The sequence below is a fragment of the Erpetoichthys calabaricus genome, chromosome 5, assembly GCF_900747795.2.
Source record: "Erpetoichthys calabaricus chromosome 5, fErpCal1.3, whole genome shotgun sequence".
NCBI lineage: Eukaryota > Metazoa > Chordata > Cladistia > Polypteriformes > Polypteridae > Erpetoichthys > Erpetoichthys calabaricus.
In genome coordinates, this window is record NC_041398.2 from 47,853,576 (window position 1) to 47,872,024 (window position 18,449).

Consider the following 18,449-nt stretch of genomic DNA (forward strand, 5'->3'; position numbering starts at 1 on the left):
CTTTTTATATAATTTTAAGCCCTTATAAACTCTCCCACACTATTATAAACATTTCCTGCACAATTATACAGCATAAACCCTTTGTATTCTCTTAGATATTAGGTAAGATTCGTTGAAATTATGTATGTAAACACAGTTTATATACAGTAAAACCTAAATATTAAAGATATTGAGCGTCTCCGATATCACATATGTCCTCACAGGTGGTGCAGTGGTAGTGCTGCTGCTTTGCAGTAAGGAGACTGTGGAAGATTGTGGGTTCACTTCCCAGTTCCTCCCTGTGTGGATAGCGCTTTGAATACTGAGAAAAGCGCTATATAAATGTAATGAATTATTATTATTATTATATATGTTACAGCCATTACAACAGACAGGCCACCAGCAATAAATGAATTTCCCATTGGGATTAATAAAGTATCTATCTATCTATCTATCTATCTATCTATCTATCTATCTAAATACGTACAATGCAAGAAAATTGTATACAGTAAAATGTGTGTACAGTGACACTAAACCATGTACATGTAATAAGTACTGTACGGAGATAATTAATTATGGTTACTCACCAACAATGACACGACGACTTGTCCGATAACGATGAGTTTAATTTTACTACACAACAAAGGATAGCGTTACAGCTCTTCTAAAGGAGCCTCTTCAGGCGACTGTGTAGCACCGCCGTTGTTCTTCCAGCACTCTTCAATCCAAATCCCTAAAGCAGATTCCATCCAGACTACTGCCTTATCACGTCCACTTGCAACTCGTTTTGCGCCCTGGTTAAAGGACACTGCGGCCGTAGATCTTATATGCTTTTCCTCCTTTTTAAATAAAAAGGATCGTGGACTCATTGATGCTGTAATGGTGTCCTGCAGCGGTGTAGCTGTTCCCTTCCTTGAACATATCCAAAACTTTGACCCTTTCTGCAATCATTTGCATCTTCTGTTGGCGCTTGGACACGGCCCCTGAAGCAGTAGCACGTTAATACTGAATGAGTGAGATGAGACTTCCTGGTTAATGCAGCACTCCGTCGCCGAGCCAATCAGCACACAGGAACTTAACTGTGTGCTCTTGATTAGGTAGCTTCTCAGTCATCCGCCAATAGTGTCCCTTGTATGAAATCAACTGGGCAAACCAACTGAGGAAGCATGTACCAGAAGTAAAAAGAGCCATTGTCTGCAGAAACCCACGAAGCAGCGAAAAATCCGCGTTATATATTTAGATATGCTTACATATAAAATCCGCGATAGAGTGAAGCCGCGAAAGTCGAAGCGCGATATAGCGAGGGATTACTGTATGAAGACACACCCATCAAAAATGGCCCTTCATACAGGGTAGCACTCTTATCTAGGTGGGCATGCAATGCAATATCCGTACCAGTTCATGGAGGCACACGATCTTCCATGTTGTCTATACATGGTCTTTAGAAATGTTCTTCTCTGTGTGGTCTGTACTGTAGATTTCCCCTGAAAAGTATCCTTTAAACTGCTATAAACAGAGATCTTAACCCATTACAGTTGTCTTTACGTTACGTTCTGGAAAGACTACACTTCTGTTTAAGCAGGCAAATTAGCTTTGCTTAATCATCAGGAGTTATAGATTAATATGGCAGAATTCTGCAGAGATGTGGAAAGGGTAGTCTTCTCCAAACAACCCTGACCTAACAGTTTTGTAGGATACTCGCACATTGCTATAACATGTCCACATGCAGTTGCCTACACTCTTCTAGGTCACTTCAAACCATTATGCTCTCATATTATCCCTGTTAAAATTTGCCCAAATACCAGTAAGCTTGAATATTAAAGTTTATTTTTTGTTTTCGTTTAATTGCAGCAACAGTGATCTCTTAATTATCTCTATCTCACCCACAACCCTTCTGAAAACAGTTTCAATTCCTTTGCTCTTGCCAAAATTTGTGTAATGTGCCATTGAAGGTAAGGAAACATTTATACCTGGTCTAAGCTATCCAAAGGGAAATCTTGTGCGGTCTTAAACACAAAACACAGTCCAACTGTGGAAAGACCTGGGGTCTCATGCATAAATGCCATGCATAGAATTCATACTAAAACATAGTGCACAGACCAAAACAGAAATGTGAATATGCACAAAAAAAAAAAATTCAGATGCATAAAACTGTGCGTAAAAAAAAAAAAAAAAAAAGTTCCATGCACTTCCCCTTTATAAATCCCAATCAAATCAAATATAAATGTTGTTAATACACATGCACGCACCTACAGCCCCTCCCCAATTTCAACCCAGATTGCAATATTTGAATATGCAAATCAATTTAAACAGCCCTTCCATTCAGTGTTTTGTTAAGGCAATGGTAAAAGCATATACAAGAACGTGACGTGGAGGCAAAGAAAAATGTAAAATTTCATGACTTAAGCAGTAGTATGAGCAACAAAAGGAAACTGATGGAATGGCACTCAAAAGTTCAAGTTCAGAAAGTCACACGGTGCCCAAAATAAACTGGTCAGATATCAGAGTCAACGTGAAAAGGTGAGTGCCCGAGTGTCATACAAAAGCATATTAGGGCCACAGAGAAGGTGGGGGTGGTAAGGGGCACAGTGAAGAAAGGTCTATGTCAAGATTAAAGTTGAAATGTTGACTTTAAAGTGGAAATTGAGATTAAATCTCATACTTTACTTTCTAATTAAAAGTAGAACATTGTAAACATCTTAAAATCAATTTTAAAAATTTACTAGAGTTTCTTAAATCAAATTGTAACTAAAACATCAAGTTAAATGCTTACTCTGTGTTCCCTAGCCGACTCAATAATAAAGATTTACATAATCATCATCAAGTTAATCATGCTTCTTAAAATAGGCTTTCTTTTATGTCGGCAGGAGTGCACAGGCAGTGATCGCCACACAGAATACATTATTACAGTACATTATATTATATTATGGACTCTTAGCAAGGCACACATCTCAGTGATTAACCAGAGGTTTCTGGTTGGCATGTGGGAGGTGCTTTGGGATGGTAACATCCTCTATGCACTTCCTCATACAGTTAGTCCCCAACTTTCATGGGTGCAACATTCCTAGAAAACGGCGCAAGAGTCAAAACACACTGATGTTGATACATTGAACCTACAGGAAATAGGGCATTAGGCTCCAGCGACGACCAAAAACTATAGCCTTTCAGTAGAGATTGTTCAAAAACAAACAGTCTAATAAAAACTTTACATTTACACAATAACCATGAAATAATCCATAAGGAAGAAATGTTGTGCATACTACCATTTTTGTGAATTTTTTTTTAATTTAGAGGTTTGCAAAAATGAGAGAAAGGGTCTAGACAATACATTTCCAAAACACTTCCGGAGAAAAATTTAAAAGGAAGAATCTCTATTATTGCAAACTCTTACCTCTGGGACAAGAAAGCCACCATACACTTTTTTGCCAAGTGGCATTGTTAAGTTCCATATAATCAAAGACTCTGGAAGGAGGATCTCTTTTAACCTCATAAAGAACTTTTCCAAATTCATTCTATATTCCTTCATTGAATTTATGCCATACCTGTAAAACAAACCAATTTCTAACATGTAAATAACGTGATCAAAAATGTTTTGTTCAATTGCATTCTATTAAAGTGCACTGTTGTTTACTTGAATACTGCATAGCTAGCTTTCGTCACACTTTGAACATTTATTGCATCAGCTTGATCAGGAGTGCCATCAACTGCCCAATTTCTACAACTGCTTCAAAAATCTGATAAACATGTTGCTTGGTGCACCATGTCCATTTACACTGAATGTTATAAGATGGAAAACAGAACTTGACCTCTAGCTTCCTAGAAACATTTGGTATTACAGTGATGGATGTATTTTCAGTCTTCATTTAGTCTGTTTCTCTGTGCAGGACCAGCTAAGATAAGTAGTTCTTAATGCCAAGATGGCAATATGCCTTTAGGGGAACCAGTATGGCCAAAAATTCATTGCAGTATAATTAAAAACTGCCAGTTTCATAAGATAACAAATCTGTATATACTTTCTAAACTGAAATGCAATGAACAAACAGTCCATTACTGATTAATTGTGCATACAACTGCATCTCTTACCTGAATTGCTGGTTAACAACTTTCTATTCAAATTAACAGTGGATATTCACCTCTCTTGAACTGAAAGCACAGCTTTTTTTTTTTTTTTTTAAATAAATCACACACATACACACACTTCACCACCCTTTAGTTACTCATGCAGCTGCCAAGGAAACTCGGCACAAGATGGCTTTCTTCTGCTTTTGTTCCCAGTTTAGATGGATTTACAGGTTGAAACATGGATCACTCTGGGGATAATTCTTAAAGGGGTAGACTCATTTATAGTGCACAACTTACATTCACATCTACAAACAAAACTTAACTAAGAAATACACCAAGATTTAAAAAAAATAAATAAAATAAAAACTCTTGTTTTGCATGCATAGACTTTCATAATGTGTTAGAATAGGTTTTACATTTTAAAATGCATTTTGCAAGTTTTAATTAATTCTATGCATACCAGTCACAGTTTTTTCCAAACTCATACTGTAAGGAAAAATGTAATCCAGTACACGGTTAAACCAGTTATTCAACAACTCTTAGATGGAATACTATTATCTTTAAGCGCAGCATAAGAAATCACTAGTGGAATCTTCCTGTTATGCTACGAGATACTCCAAGTCCATAATGCGGTAACATGTGACCTTCCAGTGCTCAGCATAATTTGCTACAAAATAAGCCAATATTGAAACCTGGCAATATGGAGCTACTGTAATGTTTCATTAAGTTTGGAATTCAATATACAAGTTCACTTTTAGTAGAAAGAATTAAGGTTTAGAAAGAAATTATTGTAATATTTCTATTTATTGGTCATACCTAAATCGGCATCTTTATACAAGAGTAAAAAACGATGCATTATCAGAAAAATCTTACAGATCTCACTTATACCCACCAGAAGTCATCTTTCTAAATTCCTACCCTTCTCAAAGATCCACAGGCCATCCAGATCTGGTATCCATTGGCATCTATCTGCCACTCAGCTGGATGGTGGCTGGGTGAACCACAATTAAAAAGTACATTTTACTTATTGCAAGCAGGCCTTTTCAGTCTGATTTTTTTTTTTTTTTTTTTTTTTACGAGTGCACTTGCCTCTTATAGTGGTCTAAACTTATTTTCTAGGAACACTTCCTCACAGGATGTGGTGAAGTTCTGCAATAAAATCTTACAATAAAATATATTAAAAATCACCATGAAGACAATTTTCTTTAAAAAAAATGATCTCATGTTTATTTGGAAATAGGTTCTCAGCTGGTTGTTTTTTTCTTTGTTTAAAACAAAACAATATAACTGGTGTGGTTTTATAACTGGAAGTAATTTTAATCCAATCAGGAGGAGGTTCAATCTGACCTTAAATCTCTCTGCACCATCCTAATGCAGCTCTCTGGGATATTTGCTGGACACTCGCGGAATCCCTGGGGATGCTCTCTGGGTATCTCAGGGATAGGGGAAATATGCAACATGACCTTCTGAAACCTGGTCTCCTAAACCTATATTATGAGCCCCCCCTCTCTATGAGAAGCTGAAGTTCTCTCTGTGAACCTGAAGCAGAGACCCAATCCATTAAGCCAAAGCTGTGTACCAGTAGTCCGAGGCGCCACTACTTTAAGAAGGGAACTTCAGCATCTGAACACTTGGGCCAGAATGAGTAACGCCTTTCCCTTTTGAAGTGGCAAAAGACAGCAGAAGACAAGCTGAGGAATCAGCACCACAGCATTGACAAGAATTATGTAGCAAAAGGGAGACAGTGCACTGCAATGCATGAAGAATCTTCTACACAAACCTAGAGAAACAACATCAGATATCATCCAAAAAGACTTGGCACTCTAAAACTATTCCTGTGACAAGATGAAGTAGAACTTTGAAACCAGTAAACAGCCAGCCCATAGGTTTGTTTGTCTGTGTGTCTAGTCTACACCCATTTCTTAAAACAAGTGTACTTCAGTAACCTTGATATAAAAAAAAAGTCTAAAAGCCGGAGACCCACCTATTACAAAAAAGAAAGGCAAGGTAAATAAAAAAGGAGCTTTGCAGACTAATTTGAATAATAACCTTCGTCAAAGGGAAAACTGCCAATTAACCAAGCTAAAATTTATTTTTCAAATCCCACATTATTATGTCATCCTCCTGGGTGGGCATGTTACTGATTACTAATCATAAAAACTACATTGGAAATTATTCATCTCTCTAAATTTTATTATTTCCCTTTTTTGAATCAACCAGTTTGGAATCTTATGAAAAACAGGAAACAAATATTGTTCATTCCATCTGTCTTACAGTTCATTGTTCTTTTGAAATAATTTTGATTAATATTACGACTTCCTGCACTTAAGAAAAAAAAGAGACACTTATAGAAATGAGGTATTCAAGGCAGGCTTTTAGGACTATGTCAACTCTTTCCATAATCATTTGTTCATTCATATTCCCCAGTATAGGTACATAGTGCAATGGCTGAGGCAATCACCTAATTTATTAACAATTACTGTAGGTAAGTAACAAGCTTAAAAGTTGCATATGAACATTGTACTTTCTATTTATCAGTACTTCAGTCACCTTTTATAGCTGCTCTTTCTAGCCATTTAATCATTCAAATGCTTACAATTTTATCACGCTTCTTCAGTAATAGGCCTGAAGTAGAGTAACTACAAAATGGAGAAGGTACTTTAGAAGAACTGAATTTAACTATTTGAGACATACTGATTTTAAAATACCTTGCATTAATCACTTAGATTTCAAAATGAGCATCAATGGGCTGTTGGATGGTTGAAACACTTCAAATAAAATTTATTTAAGCTCCAAAGGTTAATAAATTTTGAGTAACCAAGTCATGGCTATACTGTGTGTTGCATTTGCAGTACTGAAGTTTAAAATACTTCACATATTCCACAGCACTCTTGTCCTTGTCCTCTTTCCCAGATTGGCTTTCTTCAGTTTAGCAGAATGAAATGGTAGTATCAAGGCAAACTTGTATCCATGAATCTCATGGTAGACCTAGATTTAAACATTCTTAAAAGTCAATACTATGCCGATTATACATAAGCAAATCCATACAACTTTCAATACAAAAAACACAGTACTTACCGAGAAACATCCCACACACAGGAGTTCATAATGACAACATCAGGCTGGGGGCCACCTTTGAAGTCGGCAAGGATACTTTCCATATAGGTTGAATAAATACGGGTCAGGAAGTAGAACCTAACTAAGTGATGAGCAGTGCAAAACTGTCGCACCTCTCTGTATGCTGTACCATTGTTTAGTCCACCAATCTTTCCACCTTCAACCAGTTGATCACACTCAAAGTTTAGTTCTCCCTAGTGAGACACACAAACTGGTTAGTACTCAAACGTCAAGTTCCACAAAAACCTAAACAAATGTACAATCTTGTTAGAGTAAGTACACCCTATGGAAGTTGACTTTTTCCAATATATTTGAATATGCAAAAAGTACCTACAAATTAAAGGTAATATACTTGATCAAAGAAACAACAACCCGCACAAAAGGAAAAAAATCCCTATTCAATCATTTATTCAACAAAAATATCAACGGATCTAAAGGTCTATTGGGTTAAAAGTAATTACACCTTCAGCTTCAGAAGGTGTTATTGCCACTTCAGCAGAAATGACATCTTGTAGGCATTTTGCATAACTGCAAGTCTGACATTCGTCCTGGGTATGATGTTAATCTGCATCCAGCCCTGCAATTTACGGGGAAAACTTGGGGGTTGGTGGCAAGATTGGCACTCCAGCCAGAGTTATATAATAATAATTAAAAAAAAAAAAAAGTTCCATTTCATCTGAACTAGTGTGGGGCACAGGTGTCACCCGTTGCAAGGCTGCACTCAGGTCCTAATCTGGGATCCTGAGTTGGTTTGTCATGTGGTGGGTGCGGCAATGTGCTATATCAGCTCGTGCTCTTAACCTCTCCTCTCAAGTCTCACACTTTTTTTTTGTATTATTTTATTTTATTTTTTAAAATATATATATATATATAAAAAACACACTGCACCATGCAAAATTCCTTCAGTTGCAAGATGTTTGTAGGTTTTCTTGCATGTACTGCCCATTTCAACTACCCCACAACATTTCACGTTAGGACTTTGACTAGGCTAATCCATAACCCTCCATTTCTTCTTTTTGAGCCATTCCTTGGTTGACTTGCTAATATCCTTTGGTTCATTATCATGATGTTAAATGATCCATTTCAGGTTCAGCTTTAACTACTGGACTGATTGGTACAATGCAGAACTCAGAGTTAACTCAATGACTGCAAGCTGTGCTGGCCAAGAGGAAGCAAAGAAACCCAAAAAACATTACATTTCCACAACCAGGCTTCACAGTTGGTACAGGTTCTTCTCCTAAGATGCAGTCTTTGGTTTGCACCATACATGTCTACTGTTATTGTAGCTATACATCTTTGATTCATCTGTCCAGAGCACATTGTTCCAAAACACCATGTCTATGCGGTCCCTAAAGAACTTTGGAGCAAGAATATAGTTTACCATTGAACATAAAAGGCAAAGACTTTTTTCTTGAACACTCACTAGCAGGTCAAATTTGTGTAATGTCTTTGGACTGTAGGCACCTGCATGTTGACACCACATTTTGCAGGAAGTATCTGTGATCCCACTATGAAATTTTGGGGTTCTTGGAGTCTTAATGTTATACATTCAACTCTTGAGCTGAATTTGCAGACGTTCTTTACAATGGAATGAATGATTTCAAATCACTTGGGCAACCCTTTTTTTTTTTTTTAAATCCCTTGTCAGTCTCATATGCGTGCTGAACTTCATTTCCGAGTATAAATTACAAGCATTTCATATTCATAAGTTTCAAAGGTTTTTATTGACAATTACATTAAGTTTATGCAAAGAGTCAATATTTGTACTGTTGGCCCTTCCCCCACCCTGACCTCTGCCATTTGCCCTGGTATGCTAATCAATCAATTTCTGGGCCAAATCCTGACTGATGACAGCCCATTCTTGCATAATCAATGCTTGGAGTTTGTCAGAATTTGTTGGTTTTTGTTTGTCCACCCACCTCTTGAGGATTAACCACAAGATCTCAATGGGATTAAGGTTTGGGAAGTTTCCTGGCCATAGACCCAAAATATTAAGGTTTTGTTCCCCAAGCCACTTAGTTATCACTTTTGCCTTATAGCACGGTGATATATCATGCTGGAAAAGGCATTGTTCTTCACCAAACTGTTCTTGAATGGTTGGGGGAAATTGCACTCTGAGAATGTTTTGGTATCATTCTTTATTCATGGCTCAGGATCAGGGCACCACCAGTGCAGAGCTTGTTCAGGAATGGCAGCAGGCAGGTGTGAGTACATCTGCACACAGAGTGAGGCGAAGACTTTTGGAGGATGGCCGGGTGTCAAGAAGGGCAGCAAAGAAGCCACCTCTCTCCAAGAAAAATCATCAGGGACAGACTGATATTCTGCAAAAGGTACAGGGATTGGATTGCTGAGGACTGGGGTAAAGTCATTTTCTCTGAGGAATCCCCTTTCCAATTGTTTAGGTCATCTGGGAAAAAAAAAAGTGTCTAATGAAGAAAGGGCGAGTGCTACCATCAGTTCTGTGTCATGCCAACAGTAAAGCATCCCGAGACCATTCATGTGTGGGGTTGCTTCTCAGCCAAGGGAGTTGGCTCACTCACAGTTCTGCCTAAGAACACAGCCACGAATAAATTCTGACAAACTCCAAGCACTGATTATGCAAGAATGGGCTGCCATCTGTCAGGATTTGGCCCAGAAGTTGATTGACAACATGCCAGGGTGAATTGCAGAGGACTTGAAAAAAGGGCCAACACTGCAAATATTGACTTTTCATAAAACATTATGTAATTGTCAATAAAAGCCTTTGAAACTTATGAAATGCTTTTAATTATACTTCCATATGCCATAGAAACATCTAGATCTAAAAACACGAGCATCACACTTTGAGAAAACCAATACTTGTATCATTCTCAAAACTTTTGGCCTTGACTGTAAATTCCAAATCATAACCTTAGATCTTCAAATGAGTGTCTGCTTATAAATTCTAAGAGCTAAACTTAAAAAGTGGTGAGGCAGCCTTCTGCTGTTCTGCATCTAAAATCTGGAATAATTTACTGATAGAAATCTACCAGGCTAATACAGTGGAGCACTTTAAAAAAAGCTGCTAAAAAGCCGTACTAATCCCTACTTTCTCTGCTGTTCTTTTTCCAGTTTTCTGTGGGGGCTGTGCGCTCTCATGGCCTTGAAACCCCTGTAGAGGTTTTTTTTTTTTTTTTCTTTTCTCCAGACCTCTGGATTTTGTTTTTTTGGTCCTCCTAACCATCGGACCTTACTTTATTCTCTCTCTTAGCATTGCCTAATCTTAAATTATTTTATACATTTTTTCTTCATCTTGTAAAGCACTTTGTGCTACATCATTTATATCTTGGGTCTCCAACACATCGCTCGCGAGCTACCAGTAGCTCGCAACCCTTTTCCAAGTAGCTTGCCAAAGGATTAATGAATCCTACATAAATTTGAAAACTTGATTAGTCAAATTACGGGTGGGCAATCTTTCCAAAAGAATCATATCATGATCCAGAATCTGAACTGCAATCTATTTTTTCAATGTGGCACATACTTAAAGGAGAATATCCGGACTCAAACTCATCAAGACCTAAGTAATACTTTATCAAACAAAGTTGAATTCAATTGTTTTCTTGTTCGCTAGCTAAGCAAAGTTAAGGAACACGCCCTGAAGCCACGGAGTGAGTGAGGAAGGCCCCTCCCCTCGGTCCACTGCCTTTTTCTCGGATTCATGCAAATTAAATCGGTACCACAAGCAAACTATAATACACAGCGAAATGAGAAGTCGCAAAAATCAACCAGAATGTTCAAGCAAATTATAAAAAAAAAACCGTGATCTAAATCCGTTAAGTAGTTCACTCGTGAAAAGTGGATAGACATACAGACAGACACATTGGATTTTATATATTAGTAACCCTTCAAAATAATGTGCAGTTCAAGTCCAAACAGCATTCTCAGCATTTCTGGTGCTTAGTAGAGCCTGATAACTATAAGAATCTTCATCAAGCAGCTCTGAAAATGTCTACTTTGTTTGGGTCTACATACCTCTGCGAGTCTGCCTTTTCTGACCATGAATGTCATGAAATCAAAAGTTCAGAACAAGATTGACAGATGAACATTTAAATGACTCCATAAGAGTGAACCGAAGTGGCTACACTCCACCATACACCTCTCTTGTTGACTTCATGCAGTGCCAGTCATCTCATTAAAAAACATATCACACACGCAACTGGACATGTGAATACTCTTATGATATGAAACAGTGACATGTAACAAAATAACAAATGAATAAGTAATATCTGTGTATTTGGAATTGCATTGTTTTGTTTTGACAGCATTCATGTTTTAATTCAATAGTGTGGGATACACTAGAAAATGCACATAGACATACAAAATGCACTTGCAGGTGAACTAAATATTTTTTGTGATGTTTTAATGCAAATGAGTTGTGGACACCAACATTTTGTAAATGTTCAGGCAAAACATGCTTATTCAGTTTGTTTGGGTTGAAATAAGCTATGAGAATAAACGTTAGAAAACATGAGTAACTCTCTGCCATTTTCATGTTGTAAAAGTAAGTCTCAGGAGGGAAAAAAGGTTGGAGACCCCTGATTTATATGAAAATGTGCTATATAAATAAATGTTGTTACCTGATCAAATACTTTGAAAAAAGTCAGTTTTCCATGGAGTATGTGTGCTTCACATGACTGAATATGTTAAATATGAAATAAAGGGCGAACAGCCAATACATACAACTTTTAAATTTAAGTATTAGACTTGGCAAAGTGGTCTAAATGAACGGACTGCCAATAACTTTCACTGCTACACTTTGCCTTTTAATTTTTATTGAACAAGTTAGTCTTAAAATAAAAACCCCTTATCAGTTTAACAATCAAGATGTTCAGTAAACTCATATAAGGATAAAACCTGTACTCTTCTCAAATCCTAATATTGGACTGCAAACTACTCTTGATAGACAACCAACTTTTTCCTGGACCAAGGGCAAAGAAATCCAATTATGGTCAGAAAAGGTAAAACGTGCACTTTTTTCTATTTAAAGGAGATAAAATACAAATAAAAAAAAAAAAAGCATCATCATCATCTAGAAAAATGTCCTATTAACCCACCAGCCAAAACAAAACCTATACGGCTAATAGGTATGCCAGAGACCAACTTGAAAAACAGGAAAGCAACAAATAAGCTGATTGACAGGGATTAGCAAAGACTAAAAACAGGAAACCTCTCCAAGCTCAATTACTACACTGAAGTGTGTGTTATGGGTGTTAAGAAAAAAGAATTGTGAAGCGATTGACTAGCTTGTCCCCTCCAGATCAAAATTTGAGCAATACCTTATAAATCCAAAATGCTGAAGTTAAAGTTGGATTAAAATGTGTAATGCTTACAGCCAGGACACAAACTGCTCACTTTTTCACCTTAAGGCTATCATACATTTACTGCAATACTTCTGCCTATCAAAACTCAACTTCTTGGTAGGCAAATATACTGATGTAGCAAATCAAAATGAGTAATGAATAATGCAGCATTTTGCTATGGGATACCTGCAGCAGATCTATATTACTAAACGAAGGTTGTATATATTCATCAGTGGCGACTGCTCTAAGACTACAAAGGGAAGCTCCGCTTCCTCTACTATGTCAGAAAATAAATGCTCATATATGCACTGTCGTATTTATATTGGTTTTAATAAAAGTGTGCTAGAACGCGTTCAACTTCATGACTAGCTCGTTCAGAATCAGGTATCCATATTACTAACCGAGAATGCTAAACCGGATGGACGCAGGGACATCCGGCCATGGGCCGTAGCCGCAAAAAGACGTACTGCGTAGGCGCCCCAAGAAATGAGGAGCCGCGAGAAGTGGATGAGAGGCCGCGAGAGGCGGACAAGACCACAGAAAAAAGGAGTCAAAGAAATGAGGCGGCGTGAGCACACAAAAAAGGAAAAGGCACAGAAAAAAGTAGTCAAACGCAGGCAAAGCACGAAACCCATTGCACACGAAACTAGCACACAAAAAAAAAGAAGACACTCGTGCACAACAGCAAGGCACCCCCCCCCCCCCCTACAGGCACCGGACAGGACACACACCAAGAGGGGGATTTAACAAGCCCATGGAACACAAAAAGAAAGAAGACGCTCGCGCAACAACAATCCTCACCCCCCCCCCCCACACATCAATAAGAAGTGACACCCAAAGCCACATATCTAAAGGAAACGTCCATATTAAACATACGTCATCTCAACACCTTCACACTAGGCAGCATAGGTGTCAGCATAGGTGGATCTCCTTACAATAAAGCACTATTAACCGTTCAACTGCAGAAAAGGCTCCATATTAACAGTGAGTGCGATCCTCCTTATTACTTAACCATATTTCACACGCTGAGGAACAAACAAGTCATGAATACACGGTCATGGGTACAAAACGATTCGGATCGGATAACGGGACCAAACACACGAACACGAATGAAACAACAAAATACACGGCGGCGCATACAACGCGCTTCGGAAACTCCGGGAGAAAAAATGTCTCGGATCAAAAAACGCAAAGCTCAAGTAACCCCGTTACAGAGACGTGCCCAAATGGACAGACACAATGAACGTAGACGCATACAGCGCGCGTCTCAAAGTGCTGCATCGAAACAAGCACGATTTCAAAAGAAAGAGCTCGCGACTCAGACATACAAAAAAGGGAGCGCATAGACAGAATAAATGAACGAAGACGTGTACAACGCGCATATGACCTGCCAGAAAACAAGCAAGCAAGACTCCAAAAGCAGAAAGCTCAACTGACCGACATACAAAAACGGACAAGGCTCGATACAAACAATGCACGACGTACATTGAAACGGACTTTTGGCAAAGCGGAGGCGAATCAATTAAAACTACAAAATAGTGCGTCACAAATAATGGACATGCAACAACGCGGCACTCAAACGCCACAAGCAAAACATGCCCGTCGCGGACATCAACGCCAGACAACGCCTTCAATAATGAGTCCACTATTGAGGAAAATTCATTGGGATTAATGAATGTCATTTGCAATCATTGTCATTCACTTAACTTCCCAGAAGAAACAACTGGCAATACAAATAATGAATTTACACGTTGTTGTCAAAAGGGGCAGATTAGACTGCCTCCTTTACATTCATATCCTGAATATCTACAGAAGCTTCTAACTAACGATGTGCCTGAAAGTAAAAACTTTATGAACTGCATTACATCCTACAATAGTTCATTTGCTTTTGCATCTACCGGAGTACATATCAGGCCACCAAAAGGCAATGGCCCATACTGCTTTCGCATATGTGGTTAACAAAACGCACTATATTATGTCCAAAAAATATTAATGTTAATCACATTAATAACCAGGTCATTTCATTACTTCCTGGAGAGACACGGCTCTTTCTAAGCTCTGACAAAGTTGACTCTGATGACAACAATGAACATCTGAATTTCCCCTTAGAATATTTGAACACTATTAACCCAGACGGATGACCACAACACAACCTTACCCTTAAAAACGGTGTTATTCAAGCAACAGTTCTTACAGAATCACATGCTAACAATACTGTTCTCATTCCTAGAATTGACCTTACGAGTTCTGACCTGGATTTACCTTTTACATTGAAACGCCGACAGTTCCCCATTAAACCTGCATTTGCCATGACCATCAACAAATCACAAGGACAAGCCATGGACAAGGTTGGCATCTACCTCTCTGAACCCGTTTTTGGACATGGACAACTTTATGTTGCCTTCTCACGTGTTCGACGTTCATCTGACGTTAAAGTTAAAGTTATAAATGATCCATGCCAAGGAAGACTCAAAGACAAGACACCATCTTTACTACTAATGTTGTATACAAAGAAATATTCCAATAAAACATTACTCTATGCCAAACACTCTATTTTTTATTTATATAGGCATCATCCAAACCTGCACACTATTCTATATATTTTTTATTTATATAGGCATCATCCAAACCGGCACACTATTCTATATCTAATTCATACATCTCACTCTTTGTCATGCCCCAACGCCAGGGGTTGGCGAGCGAAGCCCCCTAGTTTATTGTAGATTGTTTGACGCGATTTTGTTGTCATACATTTCCGTGCAGCACAGCGCGTTAAACCCTACTGAAGCCCAGCTTCACTGTAGCTTTATGGGCAAGCACAGAGGAGCTTTTTTCACTGCAGAAAAGCTGGACAGTAATTGGATAAATGCACGAAAATCGTCACTTCGTGAATGAAGCAGTGGGCGGGCCAGGACGCTGGGCTGCTGCATGATGATTGGAGGAGCTGTTTAAAGGGCGGAACCCCTTTTTTGATTGACAGCATGTCTTAAGTATACATCAGCACTATAGAGATTCGAGTTCAGTCCCATGCGGATTTGCAGGTGAAGTCGTACGACAAACTGCTGCACTCTGTATTATTTGCTGGTGATATAAACCATTTTTGTTTGTACAAATTATTCTTTAAATAAAAAAAAAAAAAAAAAAAAAACATATAGCGTTCTTGACTTTGCTCCTTGTTTCAGCACAAAGTAAAGTTAGTTCGTTCATATAATTAAAGTAGCTCGTGGAAGGGGAAACTAGCCAGCTAGCAAGCTGTGCATAATGGCAGACGGTGCTAATATTGTTGACCTGCTTTTGGCAAAACCATTTAGTAGTCTTCCTTACGAGGAGAGACTCAGAATTAAACGGCAGGGCAGACCAACGCCCAAGATTGATCTGGTGCAAAAATCAGGAAAAAAATAACAGGTCTTTTCAGCTCTCCTGGTATGACAAGGTGAACTGGCTGACTGGAAGTGCTGTTACAAAGAAAATGTACTGTTGGCCATGCCTCTTGACGAAACCTTCTCAGGTAATGGGATGTGTTTGGTCAAACGTGGGTTTTGGGGATCTGGGTAACTTTGACAGGGCATACAAAAGGCATGAAAAGTGTAAAGAACATGTGAGTTCATGTGCAAGGTTAAGTTGTCTGGGCAGGGTCAGGGTTTAACATGCAATCAATGAAGGTCTTCGCATTTGGTGGGAAAACATAATGAAACAGTAAAAAAAAACAAAAAAAAAAAAAAACAGGGCCTTCCTAAACCGTCTTAATTGAGGTTACTTCCTTGCTTGGCCGTCAGGAGCTAGCATTCAGGGGGCATGAGGAGAGTAGTGAATCAGCAAATAAGGGGAATTACAGGGAATTTACAGAAACATTAGCTAAATATGACTCTGTCTTGGCCACACAATTTCAGTCATCAGCTGTGTTTTCTGGTATGTCCCACTCAATCCAAAATGACTTGATCTCTGCTCTCGCAGCCACTGTTTCTGATCATATAAAAGGTGAAATTCAGACTGCTCCTTTTTTTGCATGGCAGGTGGATGAAGCAACTGACATATCTTGCCATGCCCAACTGTCTGCCATTGTTAGATATGTGGATAGTGCAGGTAAAATTCAAGAGTGCTTCATTGAATTTTTGGATGTGTCAGGGAGTCGAGATGCTCAGTCTGTGTTTGAAATTTTAAAACGAGAACATGCAGGGCTACAGTTTTAGAGAAAAACTTGTGGCACAAACCTACGATGGGGCTGCTGTCTTTGCTTCATCTCTCAATGGCCTACAGGCCAAAGTTAAAGTAATAGCCCCTAGTGCAGTGTTTGTGCATTGCTATGCACACAGACTGAACCTGGTGTTGTCCCAGGATGCTAAATGCTTGCCCGAGTCAAGAATATTTTTTGCATCTCTCTCTGGGTTCACCACATTTTTGTCCACAAAAAGGATGTCTTTTCTCGAGTCTGCAGGATCTTCAAGATTGCCCAGAAACGCTCCTACTCGATGGAATTTCACATCACGGATAGTGAGCACTGTGGCAAACAATTATTATTTGTTATTATTAAAGTAATTAATAATTACTTTTGACAAGATTACCCAGGATGAGAACATGGATGATGACACATTTGATGCTGCCAAAGGCTTCATAATGAAACGAGGATTTTGAGTTTGTGTTCATGTTGTACACATATGAACAAATATTCCCCGAGACAGATGTTGTCTTTGATATTGTCCAGCAAAGGGCTATGGATGTTCTTTACTGCAAAAAAAGAATTGGGTCTCTCCTTGCTTTTGTCAAGGAGAAGAGGTCAGAGGAGGCTTATCAAGCAGTTTATGCAAAAGCAGCAAATCTCACATCAGACCCTCGAGATGACCTATTAGAAAGCGCCGTCTGTCACAATTACAGGATCCCCAGGACCGCTACAGAAATTTGTACATGGCCATCCTAGACAATCTCATGGAGCAGATTTCTCAGCGTTTTTCAAATTTGGAAAGCATGAGCTTCTTAGACTTACTCAATCCAGGGAAATTTGATGAAATGAGACAAGTGTTTCCAGAGGAGGCATTTGAAAGTGTGCTGAAAAGTTATGGCCATTTATTTGACTCCGGGAGACTGAGATCTGAACTTCAAGTACTATATTCAGATCATGACTTACAGGGGAGCAGGGGTAAGCTGTGTGATTTCTTGGTGTTTTTTAAAGACATGGAGTTGGATAGTGCAATGCCTCAGCTATACAAGCTGTTGTCGTTAGTGGCAACAATTGGCGCTACATCAGCAGGTGTAGAGAGGAGCTTCTCCTGTTTAAAACGGGTCATACACCCACAACACGATGGGCCAAGATCGTTTGAGCAACCTTGCTCTCCTGGCCATTGAGAGGAAACTGGTTAAGTCCCTAGAAAAGACGGCCAATTGGTACGACAGGGTCACAGACCATTTTCTGCAAAAGGAACTGAGGGCAGAATTTACGTACAAATAACATAATGAATTTTATGATGAAGGCCTAATATGAGCTTCCCCTGTTTCAAAAGCTAGCAGCCGCCACTGATATGCATGGATGCCAGAGGCCAGAAGCACCGCAAGCGCATGCTCACTGCAGCTCAGCTCCCCAGAGTCAAACCCAGCGGCTTTCCAGAGTCCGTAGGTGGCACTCAAACAACACAACACAACCTGTAAACTAAACTTCAGGCCACAATACAACCGCTGCCCAAACTAGGACGCACACACCACCACATATACAACCTTCGTTTAGTAATGTTTGGATATATGCAAGGATTGCAGACGCCAGAAGCAAGCCGTGCACAATACAACCACCGCCCGAACGCGCACACCTTTTCACGTCAGCTACAACCGGGGTAGCGGCTAATTTGTTGATAAATGGTCTTTATTCAAGCTTCCAGTTCCAATCATGGAAACATCGATTTCAACTATGAAAATGCAAAGTGACAGTGCAAATGAGATCCATCTGGCAAAACTATTGATTTTAAACGAATGTACAATGGCATCCAG

General features: G+C 38.9%; 1 protein-coding gene across 5 annotated transcripts in view; it reads right to left on the reverse strand.

Annotated features, from left to right (window-relative positions):
* fam113 (family with sequence similarity 113) overlaps positions 1 to 18,449 on the reverse strand; it is an 89,531-nt gene that overhangs the window by 39,116 nt on the left and 31,966 nt on the right. For all 5 annotated transcript variants that reach the window (XM_028801509.2, XM_051928367.1, XM_051928366.1 and 2 more), the window contains exons 4-5: positions 7,120 to 7,352; positions 3,371 to 3,521 (exon numbers count right to left, since the gene is read on the reverse strand). In XM_028801509.2, coding sequence (XP_028657342.2) covers positions 3,371 to 3,521; positions 7,120 to 7,352 — 384 coding nt within the window. The remainder of the gene's footprint in view (positions 1 to 3,370; positions 3,522 to 7,119; positions 7,353 to 18,449) is intronic.